The sequence below is a fragment of the Adiantum capillus-veneris genome, chromosome 15, assembly GCF_014529385.1.
Source record: "Adiantum capillus-veneris isolate H3 chromosome 15, ASM1452938v2, whole genome shotgun sequence".
Lineage (NCBI taxonomy): Eukaryota > Viridiplantae > Streptophyta > Polypodiopsida > Polypodiales > Pteridaceae > Adiantum > Adiantum capillus-veneris.
In genome coordinates this window covers 120,276,547-120,295,021 of record NC_140945.1, presented here as the reverse complement: position 1 = coordinate 120,295,021, position 18,475 = coordinate 120,276,547, and the positions used below count along the sequence as shown (strand labels likewise).

At 44.8% G+C, this 18,475-nt stretch overlaps 1 protein-coding gene across 2 annotated transcripts; it reads right to left on the bottom strand.

Moving 5' to 3' along the window:
• Positions 1–1,648: 1,648 nt before the first annotated feature.
• Positions 1,649–18,182, bottom strand: LOC147441388 (uncharacterized). Of its 2 annotated transcripts, XM_086483712.1 has the most exons (4): positions 17,861–18,030; positions 16,739–17,792; positions 2,882–3,008; positions 1,649–2,154 (listed from the first exon to the last, which is right to left on the bottom strand). In XM_086483712.1, exons 1-4 carry the CDS (start codon positions 17,882–17,884, stop codon positions 2,025–2,027), a joined length of 1,335 nt encoding a protein of 444 aa, XP_086339838.1. In that variant the 5' UTR covers positions 17,885–18,030; the 3' UTR covers positions 1,649–2,024. The 2 variants fall into 2 exon arrangements, with proteins under 2 accessions (XP_086339838.1, XP_086339837.1); XM_086483711.1 differs by having other exon boundaries at positions 1,651–2,154; positions 16,739–18,182.
• Between the last annotated feature and the right edge of the window lie 293 nt (positions 18,183–18,475).

Sequence of the window (18,475 nt, the reverse complement as noted above, 5' to 3'; positions counted from 1 at the left end):
TTGGAACCTCTTATGATGTCATGTATGATGCCAGATGAGATGCCTACTATAGCTCTTTATAAAGAGCCTCTTTGTACTCACTTCCATTCAGCTTAATTATCAATTTTGCATCTACACTCTACTCCAATTTATATTATGTAAGTAAGTGGTGATTCTATTTTCTCCTCCCTGTCTCTACTTTTTTGTAGTGTTAACTTTTTAAAAACATACATTTTTTAGTCTTTGAAGTGTTGTGTTATATGTACGCCTTGGTTTTATTCGGGTTTTCCTCTACAAAATAAAAAAATAAAAAATCCATCAGGTATAGTCACTGGCCATGGCCAACAACAATGATGTTAATTGCATCTTATCTTCTCAGACAAATAGGAAAGGAAAAGCTATTCACTATTGGCATACAAGATGTTCTTGTTGCAAAGGGTGTTTGGAGCATTATGCATGGTCATACTATAAGACATACTTCTATGGATACAACAACTATGGTGGATATGGTGTAGGTTCTAGTAGCTATAGTGCTATATTTGTTTTGCCAATAGCTGAAAGCTCACCTCACTAGCATGTGAAACCCCTTCATGTATGAGCTCTTTTGACTCAGTCTCTTCTGGAGAAAACTTCCTTGGAATCTTCTTGGATAGCATATCTCCTCACTTGCTTTGCACAGATAGAAAGATGAAGATCTTTGAATGAGTCTACCCAAGTTGCGTACAAAATCATAACTTGCCTTGTATCAACTATGCCCATATAAAGAGGCATTATGTACATTCTTTTACAAACTAATACTGCAATGCTTCCTTCATTGTGAATGCCCATATAAAGAGGCATTATGTACATTCTTTTACAAACTAATACTGCAATGCTTCCTTCATTGTGAATGCCCATATAAAGAGGCATTATGTATCAACTATGCCCATATAAAGAGGCATTATGTACATTCTTTTACAAACTAATACTGCAATGCTTCCTTCATTGTGAATGCTACCAATCTTTATCCTCCTTAAGATTCATAAAGAGAAGGTCCATAATCTTGTGTATCAAGGATGAGGAGGCGGGTTGGTAGGGGTGGCTGCCTTGATAGCCGATGTAAGTATGGTCCCTAAATGATGTCATGGCTTAACAAGAGCATGACAAGACCTTGTAATTTATTGGGCTGTTCAATATAATTCACTCACAATTGTGAGTTTTGCTATTAAAAAAAAAAAAGATTCATAAAGAGAAGTCATCTTGGGATGCTAGAGATGTGCAAACTCTTGCATTGATTTCACACTCTCTTAAGTATTACATTATTGCTTAACAAGAAAAACAAAGCAAGTATGTGGTATATTGACTAGCTTCTTTGTAGCTTGACATGATGAGGCAAAATTACTTACCTGAATAACAAGATCCGGATGTATTACTTGTAGAGATTAGAGATATCGAGGAAGACTCAATTGTTGTTGGCAAAGTCGTTCTAAGCACCTCTTTTGTGCAGACTCTTGCTGTGTTTCCAAATTCTTATCAGACTTTTACCTCCACTTGGAAACTTGTGATCGAGTATAATGCTACGAAGTTTGATGGTTTTGTCTCTATATCACTGCAAGAGGCCAAGTCTACGAAATACGAGGTTATAGCATGCTATCGAATAAGCATTTGCAGCAGATGCTAGAAAAAGAATACTAGTGTTGCCACCTACAATGCTGCTTAGTTTTGATTAAAGAATTAATATTTATGACTGTTGATACCATCAGCATTATTGAATCAAACAATGACATTATTTAAGGGAAGATTATTATCGTCCTTGGAGGTCAAATATGACATATGGGACTAAAGATACATTTGATGTACTGTGCGGGGTTGATAATTAACTCTCAATGCTCAAGGATAGCGGTGATGAGGGTCGTAATGGAGAGCTGAAAGAGAGAGAGAGAGAGAGAGAGAGAGAGAGAGAGAGAGAGAACCTTGATTGTATCTCTAGCAATGTAAGGTTGTTGAGAAGTGAATGAATATTGAGAATGTGCAATATGAGAATAGTGTGCAACTTGTTACATGACCTAATAAGAGCTGGTGCTATGCAAGGTTGAAAAGTGGTGATGGAAACTCTGTACTCCCTTTCTCTTTCCTCCTGCTTCGCTAGCGACGAGAAATGCATCCTTCTTCCACAGTTTTTGCATTTCTGCAAACCTGCAACATATTGGCAATCCACAAGATGGATACAAAAAAGCATGCAAACAAGACTAATAAACAATATTGTTCTTTTTCCCTCTTTTTTCATATTTAATGCATCCATACTTAAAGCTGGGGATGATAGCAAAGAGTATAAGCATTCAACTAGTATTACCACTTGAGCTAACAAATGCTTTGTTAAAAATCAATCTAACCAGGTAAAAAGTCACAATGGCCACTACTCAAGACCCCTCTTTATAGAAATAGGAACTTAAGTCCCTCTCATCAGATTGGCCTACCTATACAAAAGACAATGCTAAGTTAATGCTTCTCTTACAAGAATTATGTAGAAAACAAACTTTCCTCATTAACTTGCTGTGTCGCAATAATCGACAAGCTTTATCCAACGGTTGACAATTCCTCCCATTTGTTCATGCTTTACTAAGACCTTATGTAGGCCAGAAATGCCTATTCCCTGATCCATGATTGCTGTTAGTGCTTGTGAGAGAGATGTAAACCCGGTTTTGTTCCCTGGTTTTATGTGAACCGAATTACCATAAATACTCATTCAACATTCCATGCTTGGTGAAGTTTCTCTAAACCTACCCCTGCGTAAGAAACACAGAAAAATCCCTCCTCCCCCCCTTCCCCCTTCCTTTCTCTGACAAGAAAAAAACACCCACCCTTCTCCACACACAAGAAAAGGACAACAGAAACCAAAATCTGCAGAGTAGGAGGCTTTTACCTTGCAACTCGGTCGATTTTTCCACCCCGTCTTCTTTGTTGCGTCAGAGTGCTGCAGGGACGTCTCCTCAAAGCAGCACAAGCTGACACTTCTTGTGAAGCATTGCTTCTTGAATCTCCAGAAGATCCTGCAGAATTAACCACTAATATTGGATGCGCCCACAAATTGCTACTGAATGACCCCTTCATAAGAATCCCTTTGCAATAAGATAAGAGTTGAGTCTTTTATTCTTTACCAAAGTGTGCTTGGTTAAGCCTAGCAGTCATACCACCTCACCCACCCTGGTTCCTCCAACTGATCAGACTAAAGTTGACACTAAAGCTGACCATCCAAAGTAGCCTCAAGAACCTCAGCGCCAGTTTGGCCGTTTTCTAGTGGAGATACATAGACATAGACACTGCTGGCATCTGTAGCGGCACCAAAGGGTGGTAGACATTCACAGCTTACAGACTTCTTCCAGAGGACCACCTCCCTACCGTCACCTGTCACATGGATACAACGTGAGGTCACCCTACAGCACGCCAAGATGGTGAGAGCTAGGAAACGCCCCCAAGCTCGAGGATACACAGCTCCAAAACTTCATCACATGCACATCCAGGAGATCCCAACTCGCCACCACCAAACAGCCCAGGAGAGATTTGTTCTGATGCTAGCAGACCCATCCGCGATCATACGTGCAGCCCTTACACCACACCCACCCAGGTACCAGATCTTACATCCTCAGTTTGACATAGGATGGAGCTAGTCCGCCTCATGCACTTCATGATTGTACTTCCTTGAGCACATAGATGTGCACCCATACTCTCTAGAGATAGAGCCCCCCTCCCCCCTATCATGTATCTTGTATCCTAGCCTCCCCTCCCCCTGACCATAGGACCACATTTTGTTACTTTGTACTTTTGTCCTTTCCCAATAGATATTTTTACATCTATTACAGGTCGGCATGTGAGAGAAATCAAATATACATGTGTGCACTTCATGATTGTACTTCCTTGAGCACATAGATGTGCACCCATAGACTCTAGAGATAGAGCCCCCCTATCATGTATCTTGTATCCTAGCCTCCCATGGATCAACCCCTCCCCCCTTACCATAGGACCACATTTTGTTACTTTGTACTTTTGTCCTTTCCCAATAGATGAATGACACACAATGTATATTTGATTTGTCTCACAGGCCGACTTTGGCTTGTAATAGATGTAAAAATCTCTCTCTCTCTCTCTAAGGTCTCTTGGGATAGTTTCCTACGATGTTAAAATTCTCTTCTTCTTCTTCTGGGTGAGAATAGGGGCGGTATTCTGTGTACATAAGCGACCTCGGGAGATGCTCAATGGCCTATGACCCAAAGGAAGTACAAAAGAGGAGTGACAACGTGTAGGCTATGTAAAGATCAAGGTGGCCCATATGATGAATGTAGAATGAAGCATTGTGGGGGTACATAATGCCATGTGATGTGACCTTGATCCCAACGGAAAAGAACTGACGACCGTCCCCACGTGTGAAGAAAGACGCACCGACGCTACTCCACTGCCCTTGAGGAGCCGGCTGAAGAATCCCAATGACTGCGAAGAGTATGCAGCAGCTCTGTCCAAAAGGCTGTCAAAATGGTTGACGTAGGGGAGCATTGTGAGCCCAGAATGTGGGCACATCGAGCCTTCCACATGGTCCAAAGCGTGATGCTACATATCGTGATGAATACTATGTCTCGCTGGCAGAAATCCATCTGGTGACTTGCATATGGGATCATCTCTAGAGTGCCCGGTCTATAACCCAATGAAGTAAGCAGGAAATCCGGATCTGTCGGCAAGCCCTGAAAAAAGGTGTGAGACCCCAGAAATTGCAAAAGCCATGCGACTGCCCTCCACGCTACGAACCCATCGTGTATTCCCACTCTAATCAACAAACAACAAACTGCGATCCACAATGGCTGTGCAAAAGGACAAACCCAGAGCAATGTGCCTCAAAGACTCGGGCTCTAAAGTACATCTCTAACAAGTCAGGTCATGACCAGTGACTGCCGACCAAGTACCAATGGGCAATCCAGCATATGCTATCATGCACATGAAACAACATATCTTGCGGCTAATCTGGAGGGTCCAAATGCATGACCAAAATTGTCTCTAGAACGCGGGGAGGATGTGTTGATCCTGCCATACCTATGACCGGTGTGGGTAGGGAGAAGGGTGCCAAGTTTGAAAAAGAAGTCTCCTCCCAAGGGAGACAGATTACTCAAAAAAGGATAGAGGGGCGCCACTACCACTCACCAAGATCCCACTCCAACTGAATAAGTGGCTTTCCCTTCCAAATTGTTAGGTGCAGCGGAATGAATGTTTGCGCTTTGCTTAAGATGAGTGCTCTGAATTGTGCTCAAGGTTCCTTTTTGTTCTTATGGAAGGGAGAGGCTTCCGTTCTTGATGAGAGAGTTCTATGATCACGAACAAAGTGAGTGGACACTGTGCGTGCAAGTGTATGAGACTGAGATATAGAGAGAGAAGAGAGATACGACACCAGAGACGTAAAACCCTCCTCCGAAGGCCCCACTCTCGTCGGCGAGAGTGGTCTACTTATGATTGCACAATCTGGTACAAATGAATGCAAGTGACTGATGCAAGTCTAGGCTATGTCGACGATGACGACGACGACTTAAGGGCTGAAATCTCCGGTCTTCTATCTGCTGTCATAAAAACGCTATGGCTGAAAATCTGGGACTGTTTCGGGGTGGCTGAAATCTCTGTTTTGGCTGTGTTTTTGAGGGCTGAAAATGGGGATCTTCTGCAAGGGCTAGGGCTGAATCTGCTGCTGTCTTGAATGCTGAAAAACGCTGCTGCAAATGCTTCACTTCAGGCTGAAAATGAAAACGCTGGCAGATTTGGTAGCGCTGGCAAAAACGCTAGGCAAACTGGGAAGTTGGCGATTGCTGCAAGCAGGAAAACGCCAGGGTCAGGGGGAGGTGCTGATGAAGACCAAAAACGCTAGTGCTGAGGGTGGAAAACGCCAAGGGCTTGATGCTCTTGATGGTTCTTGCTAAGAAGGTGCCTGTTGAGCGGGTAGCTCCTGCTGCCTCTTCTGCCATTGAGTGCTAACTTGGGTTTGCTTATATACAAACTTAGCAAAATTGCCCTACCTACTTTTGTTGGAAAGTCACTTAAATTAATAAGTGAAAAATGTCAAAAATAGGGAAAATAGGCTAAATGCATTGGAAAAATCCCCTAACTGATTCTAATGGATTCTGATGGGAATACTAATGATCATGTTGTGTGCAACCAGACGATATATATCTATTGCTAAGTGACTGGGCATACACGGTCTACGAATAGACTCACAAAAGTGCCAGATCACTTCTAATCTAGACTGACTGGACTGAACTGAACCCTTGCTATGCTATAGCTTGTCCACGGACACAAAGGGTTGGATGTGTCACGTGACATCCCCTCCTTTTCAAAGTGAGGTACTGGTACCGAACTGTATGGCGTCAAGGGAGATAGCCAATAGCATCCGGAATCTTGGAAGGGACTCTTCGCCGTCCCACTCTGATGTGTGGGTCATGCGGTACTTAAACTTCATAAAGGTCTGCAACGCTTGCTTCTTTGGGCCGCGCCGAAAGCGACACAAAGTCTCCTTTGGATCCTTAGATACTTCAACTTTGTCGAGAGTCCTGTTTCTTTCTTCTTCAAGAATCTCCATGACTGAAAATTCTTGAAACCATTTCCAACACAAAAACATGAACATACCCATTCCATGTAAAGTGACTGGAAAAAATTTTGTCTTCCTAAAAGACTGTGCATGCAATGTAGGTGAACAAGACGGAGTGCCAAACCGTTCACCACATACACGCAAACAATGAGATCGAATCTTTCTCTTATGATCTAGATCAATCAACTTTGGCAATTCACAACGGAAATGCCCATGCTTCGTGCTCATACTTTCATGTGCTCGTTCGGAAACTGTGTCATGCCAAGGAAGAGACATAGAATGTGACTTCCTTACATACATACTTTTCAACTTTTCATGAAAAATCCGCATACATTCGTGCTCATTCATGAGTGAAACGTGCTCAACGTACAATATGTCATGCCTAGGGAAAGGGATTACATAAAGATGCTGACTAAAATACAGGAAACGATCACGAATGAAATATTCGAACAATGCGTGTGTATCAATCATGCGAACACATAATACTTCCTGTGAGGGTTCTTTGGACCTAAGCTCGAGAGCCAAGATCGATCCTTCAAGATTGATCGAATCTGCAACGAGGTTAGCTTCGCTAGAAAAAGCATCAACTAACACATCCTTGTGAACAATCGCATCTTCTTCATGCAACTCATCATGCTTGTGAGAAATCACATCTTGATCATGCAAATCATCATGCTTGTCTTTAGTATCCAAATCATCATGCTTAGCAATATCATTCAAATCCTGTGTGTCATGCTTTGGAGAAGAAGAGACTAAGAGAGTCTCCTTCTCCTGAATCCTTTCAATCTTGTCTTGCATATTAGAAATGAGAGATGGAGAATGAACAATGTCCTCTCCATGAATAACAATGGGAGAAGCACTTTTGGCATTGAGAGTGAAAGTGTTAGCCTCCCAATCAATGAGAGGGTTATTATCACGAAACCATCGAATGCCCAATATCATATCACATCCTGAGAGAGGAGAAACAACAAATCGTCTAGTGAAGGCAGCTTGTTGAATTGCAAACAACACATCAAGGCACTCCTCCATGATGAGAGCGTCCATACCGGGAATAACACCAGAGACCTCGATAGGAGATCTCTGACTAACTTCGAGGCGAGCTCTCTCAACAAGAGAGGGACTGATCACATCATACATACTACTTGGGTCAAACAATATGACAAAACGCTGCCCTGACGTACGACCATAACATTTAATGAGAGAATCATCAATGAGAGGGTCATGAGAACTTAAGACACACTCGTGTTATCATTAATTGCATTGACAGAGAAAGTGGATTCTGTGGATTCTTTAGATTCATTCGATTCAAGCTTAGGACATGTTCTTTTTATGTGACCCTTAATATGACAATGAAAACAACGACCTTCCTTAGAATAAGTGCTTTGCTCTTCCAACGTGATATATCCTCCTACAATTCCTTGTGCTACCTTTTCATCTGGAGTAAGCTTAGGTTTAGCAATTGTGTTAGCCTTACCCTTAGATTCATTGGAAGAATTCTTTTCTGAGAGACTGTTGGAAGATTAATTAGAAGAGTTACCATTCTTACCGTTCTGAGATGTTTGCGAGGTACTTATGGAAATATTGTTCTCCTTAGGCTTTCCCTTGTTATGCTTCATCTCTTGTGCGAGAGCAATCGCTACCGCCTTGTTGAGATAGATTGGATCGAGCACCTCGACATCGTACTTGATATACTCGTCCAATCCAAAAAGGAATGCCTCTTTGCGTTCATCATATGACTTGAGTAATTGGGTACCTAGCTGCAAAACACGATTAGAAAAAGACATAACCGGCATACCATTTTGCTTGAGAGTGCGCCAATCGTCCTTCAATCGTGCGAGGTACTAAGGTGGCATAAACCGCGCCTTAAGCTTGTCTTGGAAATCAGCCCAATTGAAGGAAAGGGGCGTGAATTCGTCGGCTTCCTCTAGGTGCGCAGCTAGCTGTGCCTCTTGCCATGTGTGGTACCAATTGATGGCATCACCGGCAAGGTACATAGCTGCCGTCAAAACTTTGCTATTTCCTGTCTTCTTAGTTGTCGCAAAATAAGCATTAAATTGATGCAACCAAGAATGAATAACCTTTAGCATCCATCTTACCATCATACTTACTGAAAGTCAACTTCTCTGTGACGGGATGGTTGGAATCCGCATCGTGGCTTGTGCTACTTGAGGAACTCCCACGATCATTGGGTGGTTCGGATTTCGAGGCAAGTACTTGTCGAATCAATTCTTGAGTGCGTAGTTCTCGTTGAGCCTCACGCTCGATCTCCAAAGCCACTCTTTGAGCTACACGCTCGGCCTCAAAGGCCGCGCTTTGTGCTGCCTCTTCCGCCTTTCTTTGTTGTTTTCGTTCTTTGCGTTCGTCGCGCTCGCGTTCTAAAGCAAGGCGATTTGCTTCTTGCTTGCGGTCCTTAGCAATGCAATTTGCTTCTTCTTTATCCATCATGGTCATCATCTGCTTGACCATTGCCTCCATAGGGTTTGGTACACTTGGTGGCGTAGATGGCGAAGGGGGAGAGTCGAAAAAATCTCCTGGTGGGGAAAATTCTTCGTCGCCTCTCTCATGCTCATCACCTGTATGCGAAGTATCCATTCCGCTTCGGGTGACAACCATGCACTATGATCTTTGGTCCTTAAGTCCACGAGGAACTTGGGTTCTTGAGGGTCTTGAGGGTCTTGAGGTTCTTGAGGATCTTGAGGTTCTTGAGGTTTTCTTTCGCTTGCAAACCGTGTTTGAGAAGGAACTTCTCTTCACCCGAGTTCTACTCCTTTCTGTGGGCGCACCCCTTGGCGGCCTTGCGCTCACACCAAGGTAGCTTTTTCCCCCCTCACGTCGATTGGCCGGCCGCTAAGTGCACGGTCCGCTCTCAATGAGTGAAAAGAGACACAAGGGGAGGCTGGACAAGCCCTTCTTTCTTGGGATTCCTGACACTCTTCAAAAAACAGGATTAGGAATCGACACGCCCAAGCGAACTTGGGTTCGTGCGACCGCAACAAGCAAAAAAAAAAATCTTGTGATTCTTGTGGTTCTTTCCTTGAGTGATACAGAACACTACCAAAGCTCTGATACCAATGTTAGGTGCTGCGGCATGAATGTTTGCGCTTTGCTTAAGATGAGTGCTCCGAACTGTGCTCAAGGTTCCTTTTTGTTCTTATGGAAGGGAGAGGCTTCCGTTCTTGATGAGAGAGTGCTATGATCACGAACAAAGTGAGTGGACACTGTGCGTGCAAGTGTATGACACTGAGATATAGAGAGAGAAGAGAGATACGACACCAGAGACGTTGTAAAACCCTCCTCCGAAGGCCCCACTCTCGTCGGCGAGAGTGGTCTACTTATGATTGCACAATCTGGTACAAATGAATGCAAGTGACTGATGCAAGTCTAGGCTATGTCGACGATGACGACGGGGATGACGACGACGACTTAAGGGCTGAAATCTCCGGTCTTCTATCTGCTGTCATAAAAACGCTATGGCTGAAAATCTGGGACTGTTTCGGGGTGGCTGAAATCTCTGTTTTGGCTGTGTTTTTGAGGGCTGAAAATGGGGATCTTCTGCAAGGGCTAGGGCTGAATCTGCTGCTGTCTTGAATGCTGAAAAACGCTGCTGCAAATGCTTCACTTCAGGCTGAAAATGAAAACGCTGGCAGATTTGGTAGCACTAGCAAAAGCGCTAGGCAAACTGGGAAGTTGGCGATTGCTGCAAGCTGGAAAACGCCACGGTCAGGGGGGGGGTGCTGTGACTAGTGCTGAGGGTGGAAAACGCCGAGGGCTTGATGCTCAAACACACACCCCACTCACAAGCAGCCACTAGCAGTGATACAAAAGAAAGAAACTCAAGCAATCAAAAGGCATGCACGCAGCAATCACAGACTTGAAGAAAGACTTGTGGAAAAGAAGAAAGAAACGCAAAAGGCAGCAAGCGTACATTTCACGAATACAAGAAACAAAAAAAGGCGGCACGGGGGGGGGGGGGTTCTGAGTTGTTAGCCTAGAGCATCCCACGCAAACCTCATTCCAAAGGGCGACAGGTAGCATCCGCAACACTAGCTGTCAAGACATAGCATGCAGCACGACTAGAGGAGGACGACTAGAGAAGGAGGAAGTGGTGGCAACAAAAGAACAAATTGTCACCACCCCTAGCACACACGCTTCTGAATGGCCTAGAGAGATTTCCCGCTACGGGAGGTTTTACATGCTTTCCACACAGACATGGATCCAACACAGTGGATTATGTCATGGCACAACAGAGCTTTATCTCTTTCCAGTTTAGTGTAGCTTCTGATCTTTTCTTCTTCGAATTGGTCGATCTTCCCATTCGATTCCAACTGGCTTCTATTTCAGTGACGCTTGCCACTCTAAATACGCGAAATTGAGAAAACTTTGCAAATCTAAGCTAGCTAATCCTTCTTTGATAGCATCTTCCCTAGCACACATACCACGGATAGCAGCCCCTCCTCGCTACACCTTCATACGGGAGACGGACTCTGTCTACATAGATGGGATCTACAGACGCCTGTGCACCGAGGAGCCAGGGCAACCTCTAGAGGAGCTTACCACTATACTGACACCGACATTACATGATGCAGCAGTAGAGGCATACCCACACACCCAGCCTGAGCAGAGGCGACGTTCTGGAAGCATGCCCCAGAACGGCTGGTATGATGAGGAGTGCCGCAAGATGAGAGCTAGGCTTCAGAGGGAGGTGCTTTTGGGGGACATCACTCACAGATAGTCACGGAGTGCCTTCGGATGCCTAGTGCGACGGAAGAAGAGGGCATTTTTGGTTCGACTAGAGCAAGATCTATGTCAGCTATTCTTTAGTCGGGACTTAGGTGAGGCATGGCGACTCTTTCATGAGCACTCCCCCCCTCCTACCATGATTTCTACAGAGGCCTAGGGCAGTATGCATCGTCTCTGTACACCCTTCCTGAATAGCCACCTCTTCCCGACCCCCCGGAGCCATGCCCACAGACACGTGCTTTTTTCATCGTTGAGATGGTGAAGAAGGCCATTGGTAGAATGAGGACAAGGAGAGTATATGGTCATGATGGCTTAGTGGCTGAGCATTTTATACATGCCAAGGATCTACTCACAAAGCTTCTAGCAGTGATGTTAAACCATGCCATGTGTGAGGACCTGCCTGATACTTGGAGTTTATCTACTATTGTACCTATCTTCAAGTCAGGAGACCCTATGGAGCTTGGGAATTATCGCACTATCATGATTGGACACACATTCGCACGGCTGTACGCATCCATTCTTGAGTAGCAGCTGAGTAGATGGGCAGAGAGGGAGGGTATACGCGTAACCGGGCAGGTAGGGTTCAGAAGAGATTCTTCTACTCTTTACCACATTCTGACAAAGCCATTATTGAGGAGGGCAGATCACATGGTAGACGGATCTATTGTAGCTTTGTGGACTTCCGCAAAGCATTTGACACAGTGCCTAGAGCTAGATTGATGCGCAGACTACAGGAGATGGGAGTACCCACAGAGCTGATTTGGGGGATCATGGCATTATATAGGTTAGTAGTGGGGCATGTACGCACTCTAGAGGGGTTATCTACATTAGTTCACTCCACTATCACGGTGAAGCAGGGCTGCCCGCTCTCTCCTACTCTATTTGGTATGTATGTGGATGAGGTTTCTGACTATATTGAGAGAGGGTGATAGAGGTGCACAGCTGGTAGGGACATGGATTCCACTATTGTTATATGCTGATGATATTGTGTTGATCTCCGACTCTCCGAAGGGGATGCAACGTCACTTGAATGCTTTGCATAGGTTTGCCCACGGCAGTGGTTGGTCTATCAACCTTGGTAAAACCAAGGTTATGTGTCACGTGCACATGGCTCTAAGTGCCACGTGGACATGCTTCATCGACTTCTAGAGCCAGTTTTCCCCTTCTTCCTAGATAGGGATGTCTAGCATCCTAGGAGGATTAGTATCAGCAATTTTGTGAGCCTATTCGCAGGACCTGCATGTCCGGACAAGTCCATTAGATTAGGTTTTCCAGTTTTGGAACCCTCATGCATAAATGGTTTGTATACGCATTTTCACAGATGGTATTACACTAAGGTGGGCATCTAGCATGACGAGCATGTAGTTCCAGGTCAGAGGAATCCGACGAGTCATTCCCCGCGTCGACCGGATTCCCGGGGTGAGATGTGCGACAATTTCACCCGGTTCAGATACCCCTGCTCAATTTTATATAAACCAATTTATTGATTTATCTGTTGGAAAGTTTGGTGGACAGTTGCCCTACCCAAGCCTAATTAAATTAATAAGGCTCATCTCTCACCTATAAAGGGAACCAAGGAGCTAGCGCTAGAAGGAGATAAGCGAAGGAGGCAGAGGTAATCAGCTTTTTCTGAAATCAGCCCTCAGCCAGTGTTTTCTGCAATTCAGCCTTCAAGCCAGTGTTTTCAGAATTCAGCCTGGTGTTAGCAGTTTCAGCCTTGGCAGCAGATCAGCCACAGCATTTTCAGATTTCAGCCCTTCTCCTCGCCGGCAAACGGCTCGGATCAGCCTGCGCGTGTGGCCTGTTGCGGTCCAGTACTTTCGTAGACCATTGAGCCCTCACCTCGGCCATTCCCTCGCTGTCATCGAGTGCTCCATTGTTGTCCATCATCGGCATCGTCGAGATCTGCGTTTTCAGCCCTTCATTCCTCTCACATTGGGAGTGCAAATCAGCCCCTTGGCGGCCATCCACGATCCCACATCGAGAAGGATCCAAGGTGCATCAAATCAGCCCCGGAGGTGCCTCTTCTTGAGGAGTTACCGCAGTGATTTGTCATCATCGAGTCAGTAGAGTCTGCATTGAGGTATTGCATTGTGTATACATTCCATTTACGCAATCTAAAGCAAATACCACATCGGTAACGGTGTGGGGGACCCTTGAGAGGGTTGGTTGGGACCCCATCGGGTGTTGCTCTTCTCTTCTCTCTCTTTCTCTCTCCCTCAACACATCTCTATTGCATTCTCTCAACCCCTCCCTTGAGGGGAAAGTAAAAGGAACATTCGTTGAAGCACAAAGCATTCACTAACGCAAGGAAAGCAGTTGAAGGATTTTTGGAAGTGTAAAACTAGACCTTCACCATTTCATTTCCGCTGCACCTAACATTGGTATCAAAGCTTTGAAGATTTTGCACTAATCCACTAATCCTAGAAAAAAAAAATTCTCTTGTGTTTTTGGTTGTGTTTGCAGCCCTTTGGTGTATACTCCTCCTCCCACTCTTAGAATAGCAGGCTTGGCATTGCGTGTAGAGCCATGAGCCTTGAGCGTCGAAAAATAGTAACCAATTGTATACCGAGTGTTGCATGCGGGTAGTCTCCCGAAGATTAATGTGCGACCTTCCTTGAACCAAGAGGAGAAATCCTTGCATGGTCAAGACTTGTAGCGGTATGGAGACCCCCACCAATCAAGAAGGCGAGCAAGTGCCACCTATGGATCCTCCTAGCCCTCCCCCAACCCATCCTCCTTTGCCACCAAATCCCATGGAGGCTATGATACGGATGATGATGGAGATGATGAGGCGGCAAGAAGAGACACGTCGACTAGAGCGGGTGGAAGCGGTGGAGCATTAGGAGCGCCGATTGGCGACCGAAGCCGACGCTCGTAGACGGGAGCGCAAGGCAGACGCTAAGGCCCGAAGGAAGGAAAGGCAAACCATGCGTGATCTCATCACCACCTTGGCGGTGTGATCCGATACCTCTTCTTCAGAGCCCGTTTATGAAAATCTTGCCAAGACCATCACGGAGGCGACCATTGCTACACGGCCAACGAACCAATTCTCGAGATGATCATGTTTAGTAAGTATGACGGTAAGATGGATACTATTGTCATTTATTCTTGGTCGCATCAATTTACATCTTATTTTGCGGTTGTAAAAAAGTCCCATAAAAACAAAGTTCTCTTTGCTTTCATGCATCTCACGGGTGATGTTGTCACTTGGAAGGATGAGTGGTTGGAGAAGAAGCAGGAAGCCCATATGGCTGCCCATTCTGAGTCTCCTCGTTCCCCCTCTCGAGCTTAGTTGGGAGGAGTTCGCAGAGGATCTAAAGACTCGCTTCTTACCTCCACAATATCTGAAGAGATTGAAATAGGATTTTCGGGCTTTGTCTCAACAAGGTAAACATGTGATGTCGTATGCTAACCGTGTGTCGCAACTAGGTGGACTAGTGCAGAAATCGGATGAGGAAAGGTTAGAGTCTTCTCTTTGGATTGGACCACTCGATCAAGTTTGATGTGGAAGCCGGTAATCCAAAGACATTGCAAGATGCTATACGCTTGGCTCAACTCCAAGAGAGAAGCACAACAAGGGTAAGCTCAAGACGGCCTCAGGTAATGGTAACTCTTCCTCTCACAACTCGTCTAAGGACAAGGATTCTAATGGAAATGGTGACCATAAAAAGAACTCTCTCAATTTTCTTCTCAATCAGATTCTCCATCTCAATCTTAATCTAAGGGCAATAAATCTAAGGATAAGGGTAAAGAAAAATCTGATACACCTCAACTCACACCCGATGAAAAGATTGCTCAAGGAGTTTTAGGTGGTCAATTAAGTGAAGAAGAACAAGCATTGTATGCAAAGGAACATAGGTGTTTTCAATGTCACGTAGTAGGTCACATGAAAAGGGAATGTCCTAAGAAAGAATCTAACAAGGAAACCTCTACTGCGTTGACTTCTGATGCTACCTCTCAAGTGAATGCTATGAGTGTGGCAGAGCAAGAAGCTAAGCAGGAGGGGATTTTGAAGAGGATGAACTCGTAAAATGTTATAGACACGTGAATGGTCAAAGGGTCATTGTGTTGTTTGATTTTGGAAGTTCTCATGATGTCATAAGTAAATCTCTTGTGAAACATGCACATCGTCAAACTTCTCCTATTCCCACCCTCCCAGTGCAAGAGTTCTATGAAGGCATGGACGCTTCGATATTTCAAGAATGTGATGATGTCAAGTTCATCATTCAACAAACCCAATTTACTCGTCTCTAAACTTGCAAGATGTAACATCATTTTGGGCAATAAGTGGTTTCGTCGGTTCAAGCCCATTATTGATTGGGAGAAGCTCACGTTTCTCATCAAAGATAATGTGTCGCAGTCATTCCTCATTCGAGGCGAGAGCGATATTCCCTCTCCCCCTCTCATCTCTCACGTCCAGACAAACAAGGAGCTACGTAGAGGAGCCCAAGCGGCGGTCATCTATGTCAACCCCACATCAAGGAACTTGGGTACTCTTGACAGGTATAGTAAAGGTTTTGTTAAGGTCAATTCCGTGTTTTCCTAGGATCATCATTCCCCTACTCACCCTCCCCATCGACCTATGAACATTGTCTCCGACCAATTGCATGACGAGGAACAAGTAGGTAAATTTTTTTCTGAACCGGATAAAGAGAAGCCAAAACCAGGTGATTTCTCATTTAGGAGGCTTCACCCTCCCAAGGTACGGTCTTTTGATTTACCAGCTCTCTTTGTTCGTAAGAAATCAAACTCATTTCAGTTTTGTGTGGATTTTAGGGCACCCAAGTCAAGGATGGTCAAATTTCGGAAGTTGAAACCTCACATGGCCGTTCCTTTGGCGCGTCCCCAAGAGGCACATCGAGTTTCGAAAGTGGACCTTTCAAGTTGCCACCACAAGGGTGGACTTCCAAGGAGCAATCCAAAAAAAGAACCACCAAAGTCAATGGTATCAAAGCAATGTGAATAGTCTCTACATGACCTACGTTTTTGTTTCCGCTCGAGGCTGGCATTGTAGACCCGCACAGTAGTGAGTTTCGTTGGCAACACCCAATAGATGTTTTAAATTTGGATTCAGATAAGCATGGGTTGAGTTCAACGACATCTGACTTGGATGCATGCACTGAACACACCCCCACCCTAATGCTTGGAGCACAATTTTAGCTATAACTTATTACCATATATAAGAGGAAGCATATACAAGAGCCTTATTAGCATTATTATTATACCAATTGATCACGGTTATGGTGCCTTCATAAAAAATTCAGTTATAAAGTGGTCCTACAGGAAGCATATACAAGAACCAAAACTCACTTATATAACCAAAGAGTGTGCCTTTGATTGTGACTAGACATGACCAAAACACCAACTTCATTGAAAAGCTAAAATCTTAAACAATTTTGATGATCATAAGGAGTAGTATACTTGAATGCTGATAGCTTTCCGAGCTTGATTTACTGCATACAGAAGGATCAGGTTCATCCCTATGATCAGAACCATGGCCACAAAACTGTGTCTTTTTCGGATCCTCATGATGATTTGGTTCTTGGAGCTCATTATGCTCCAATACAGATAAGTCACTGGCAGGCTGCGTCTCCAATGTGTGGGTTTCTCCAATGTATGTGGGTGTCTCGAATGTGTCAAGCAGCTGCTCAGATCCCTCTATGGACACTGGCAGATTCTCACATGGAGCCTCTTGGACAAGATCCAAGGATGACCCCTTCGATTCTTGGCTAATACTTTCTGCAAATGTATGTGCACTGAATACACCAATGACAGATTCTTTGCTTCTATCAATAGATTTTTTGATGTGAGCACATACTTGTCCTAATGAAGATGTGGAGCCGGATGCTTGCAATGAATTGTCACTTGCTCCAGCATCACGTGTCTCCCTCTGATAGACCTTTGACTTTCTGGCTGCTTCAAGAAACCATGGCTTTTTGCATTGCTGAGCTTGTAAACGCAGAGTTAAGCGTTGCAGTTCATCCTCACACTGCTCAACTTTCTCTATTAAGCTCTTATACCCAACCTTCCCCCCCCTCAATCCAGAAGATGAGGCACCAGCATGCACCTTCAAAGCTGAAGGGCTCTTTGGCTGCGTGTCTTTTGTGCTTTTACTGTGCATAGCCCTCATATGCTCTTTTCCTACACTTATCCAATAATGCTCAATGATCTTATCAGGGCTCGATTCTTTGGTGAGTTCTTGTCTGACTATAGAATGGTTTATATCTCTAGCCTCACACCCTTCTTCTGGTTTGTAATTTCCGGCATTCTGGGGTGATGTATGCCCTATTTCCGTTATTGTCAACTGCGTTTTTCCTGAGGGGTTTTCCTTTTTGCAATGCTGAACTGCACGTTGCCCCTTTCCGCTGCTGAAGCTGTGGACAATTGATGTTACTTTGTAGAGGTCACAATTTTCAGAGAAACTATTGTGAAGCTCTTGTTGCTTAACTTTTGACTTCAGAACAGGCGTAAATTCCTGACATGAAGTTCCGTTATGGGGTTGCTGATCAACAAGCTCAACAATTGAGAGAGGAGCTACATCACCTGTGCATGTGTTGGGGCTGCCATAGCCGCAAGAAAGAGAATGCGTACTGCAGAAAGAAGCTTCGGAGTCGTAGCCGGATGAGTCCAAAGAGGTGGAGCTAGAACGAGAGGGCGCTGAAGGAGAGGGAAGAGGGAGGCTCAGCTGGGAAAGAAAGGAGAGGATGACGTGATCGGGCAGGCCGTCATGGCCCAGGGCACGTAGCTCGGCTTGCAGCTCGGGCAGAGTGAAGGAGAAGGCCATTGACAACCCGAAGAAGTTGGTTCTTGGTCCTCGCTGAGCTTGTTCTTGTGTCAATTCGGGAGCGCAAGAAATGCATGTCAATTAAAGGGCTCCCCCATAGGCCCTCTGGAGGCGCTAATGGAGGTCCCTTTAACTCCGTAGATGCGCCATATGTGCTAACGATTTCTTAAAATCGTGAATCTTGCAAGATCCTTTGAGACTCCTTGTTGGCCGGCATGGAGTGCAGATGCACGTGGCGTGCGATGGCAGGAGGAAAAAATGAAACCAATCGCAGCAGTAGGAGTAGGGGATGGCGATGGTGTCAAGATCAGGAAGGCGAAACCATTCGTAGCACGAGTGAGCAGGAGATGGCAAACTATTTTTTATTTATTTAT

What these genes read in the sequence shown, in the direction of transcription:
- LOC147441388 (XM_086483711.1), bottom strand. Translation starts at nt 18,101, where the DNA reads ATGGCCTTCTCCTTCACTCTGCCCGAGCTGCAAGCCGAGCTACGTGCC. An exon ending in GGAAAGCTATCAGCATTCAA is followed by an intron (nt 3,009 to 16,738) that starts GTATACTACTCC and finishes TTAATTCTGCAG; the next exon opens with GATCTTCTGGAGATTCAAGA. An exon ending in AAAATCGACCGAGTTGCAAG is followed by an intron (nt 2,155 to 2,881) that starts GTAAAAGCCTCC and finishes AATATGTTGCAG; the next exon opens with GTTTGCAGAAATGCAAAAAC.